Source organism: Mandrillus leucophaeus, unplaced genomic scaffold (assembly GCF_000951045.1).
Source record: "Mandrillus leucophaeus isolate KB7577 unplaced genomic scaffold, Mleu.le_1.0 Scaffold786, whole genome shotgun sequence".
NCBI classification, from domain to species: Eukaryota; Metazoa; Chordata; class Mammalia; order Primates; family Cercopithecidae; genus Mandrillus; species Mandrillus leucophaeus.
The window spans coordinates 854,115-856,349 of NW_012108541.1; the positions used below are offsets into that span (position 1 = coordinate 854,115).

The 2,235-nt window shown below is 38.7% G+C and overlaps 1 protein-coding gene across 1 annotated transcript in view; it reads left to right on the forward strand.

Annotated features, from left to right (window-relative positions):
- LOC105529844 (acylphosphatase-2-like) overlaps window positions 1-2,235 on the forward strand; it is a 40,387-nt gene that overhangs the window by 27,114 nt on the left and 11,038 nt on the right. The window contains exon 2 of the mRNA XM_011967086.1: window positions 1,376-1,392. Coding sequence (XP_011822476.1) covers window positions 1,376-1,392 — 17 coding nt within the window. The remainder of the gene's footprint in view (window positions 1-1,375; window positions 1,393-2,235) is intronic.

The following is a 2,235-nucleotide window of genomic DNA, read 5'->3' on the forward strand; positions in this document are numbered from 1 at the left end:
ATTTTCATTTCAGTAAGTTTCCATTAGTACTGAGGCTTCAGAGCCAGGGATGGTGGCTCATGCCTGGAGTCCCAGCTACTCAGGAGGCAAGGCAGGAGGATCCCTTGAGCCCGGGAATTCGAGGGGGCAGTGAGCTATGATTGCACCACTGTGTTCCAGCCTTAGCGCAGAGCAAGACCCTGTCTCTGAAATAAATAAGTAAGTAAATAAATAAGTAAATAAATAAATAAAAGAACTGAGGCTTCAGAAGCCAAGTTATGGTCAAGCATATCATTCCTTGATATGTTTCATTGGTTCTGTAACTAGCTATAAAATACACAAATGTTTTATTACATTTAAATTTGTATTTAGTCCTTGCATTTTAAGAAGACATCTTAAAAGTTGAGGACAGCTAAATTTTATGCCAAGTACACTCAACTGTACCTGTAATAAGTATTTTGTTTTATTTAGCATTTAAAAATAGAGTGAATATGTGCTGCAGCATTTTATTTATTTGGACTCAGAATATTACTATTTTTCTCCAAAAAGTCTTCCTTTTCTCATTTCATTTTAAAAGAAACTAATTTTCAAAAACACTTTCTAAATACATTCAGATATTAAACATTTTACTTATTTCATTTACTTACCACATAATAAATACAGGGATTTGCCCTTGTTCTCGGATCGGGATGCAGTCCAAGAACCCCAGTAGATGCCTGAAACTGCGGATAGTGTAGAACCCTAGATATTCTAAGCATTTATCATACACTGTGGCCATAACTTTTACAGTTTGAGGTGTAACAGCAAAACTAGCACAAATTTCTTTTTCCTTCTTCTCAGTTTCACAGACAGAAGATTGCTTTACTTTAGATCTTAGCAGCGTCAGCATACAATGTTTTTCTTTCCTTATCAAGTCGAGAACTTTCACCTTTTCACCTAAAGGAAGCACGTGATGGTTTCTCTTTGGCACATTTGCCAGCATCACTACTCTTGTGTTTTGGGGGTCATCGTTAAGTAAAATAAGGGTTACTTGAACATGAGCACTGCAGTTCCACCAAGTCAGTCGATCTGATAACCAAGAGGGCTACCTAATGACCAACGGGCAGGGAGTGTCTACAGTGTGGATCTGCTGGACAAAGGGATAATTCATAGGTGGGACAGCGTGAGATTTCACTATGCTACTTAGAAAGGCATTCAATTCAAAACTTATGACTTGTTTATTTCTGGAGTTTTAAATGTAATATTATAGGACCGCAGTTGATTGAGGGTTAAGTGAAACTGCAGAAGGTGAAACCAAGGATAAATGGGGACCACCTAGATAAAAGTTAAGTCAGGAAATACACAACTTTTTAAAGGCGGACAAGCTGACAATTCTTTTTATCTTTCTTTTATACAGGTGTTTGCTTCAGAATGGTAAGTCAATACAGTCTTTATTATTTTGCCATTTTTTCCACTGTTATTCCCAATTACAGAGATAGGGCAGTTTTCTACTTGGCGCTAGTCTACTATTTACTCCCTGTCCTTGACAGCAAATGAAGAAATATGTGTATTTCTTTGAAATTACTGATTGAGATTTTTATTAACGCTAAAAACATTGTACCCTTCTTAGTATTTACTTAACATTTTCTACATTCAAAAGTACCTCCCTTTGGGTGATTTTAATGAAACGCTTAGATTAGGTGTATTGAATACAAAGTATGGGATTTTCTACATGTTCTGGATGGAAGAAATCCTGTAGGCCAAGGTACATATGCCACACTGCAAAACAAAACACGCTGATGTATAATGAAGTGGTTCCCAGGATTTAGCAGATTAAGCTCCATGTTGCGTTTTAAAATTTATCTTTTATTTATTTATTTAGTTCGGAGACAGAATCTTGCTCTGTTGCCCAGTCTGGAGTATAATGGTACGATTTCAGCTCACTGCAGCCTCCGCCTCCCAGGCTCAAGCGATTTTCCTGCCTCAGCCTCCCAAGGAGCTGGGATTACAGGCGCCTGCTACCACATCCAGCTACTTTTTTATTTTTAGTAGAGATGGCATTTCACCATGTTGGCCAGGCTGGTCTTGAACTCCTGGCCTTAAGTGATCCAGCCACCTCAGCCTCCCAGAGCGCTGGGATTACAGGCATGAGCCACCATGCCCAGCTCAGCTAATTTTTTTTTTTTTTTTTTAATTTTTGTAGAGACAGGGTTTCACCATGTTGCCTAGGCTGGTCTTGAACTCTTGACCTCAAGTGATTCACCTTCGTTGGCCTCC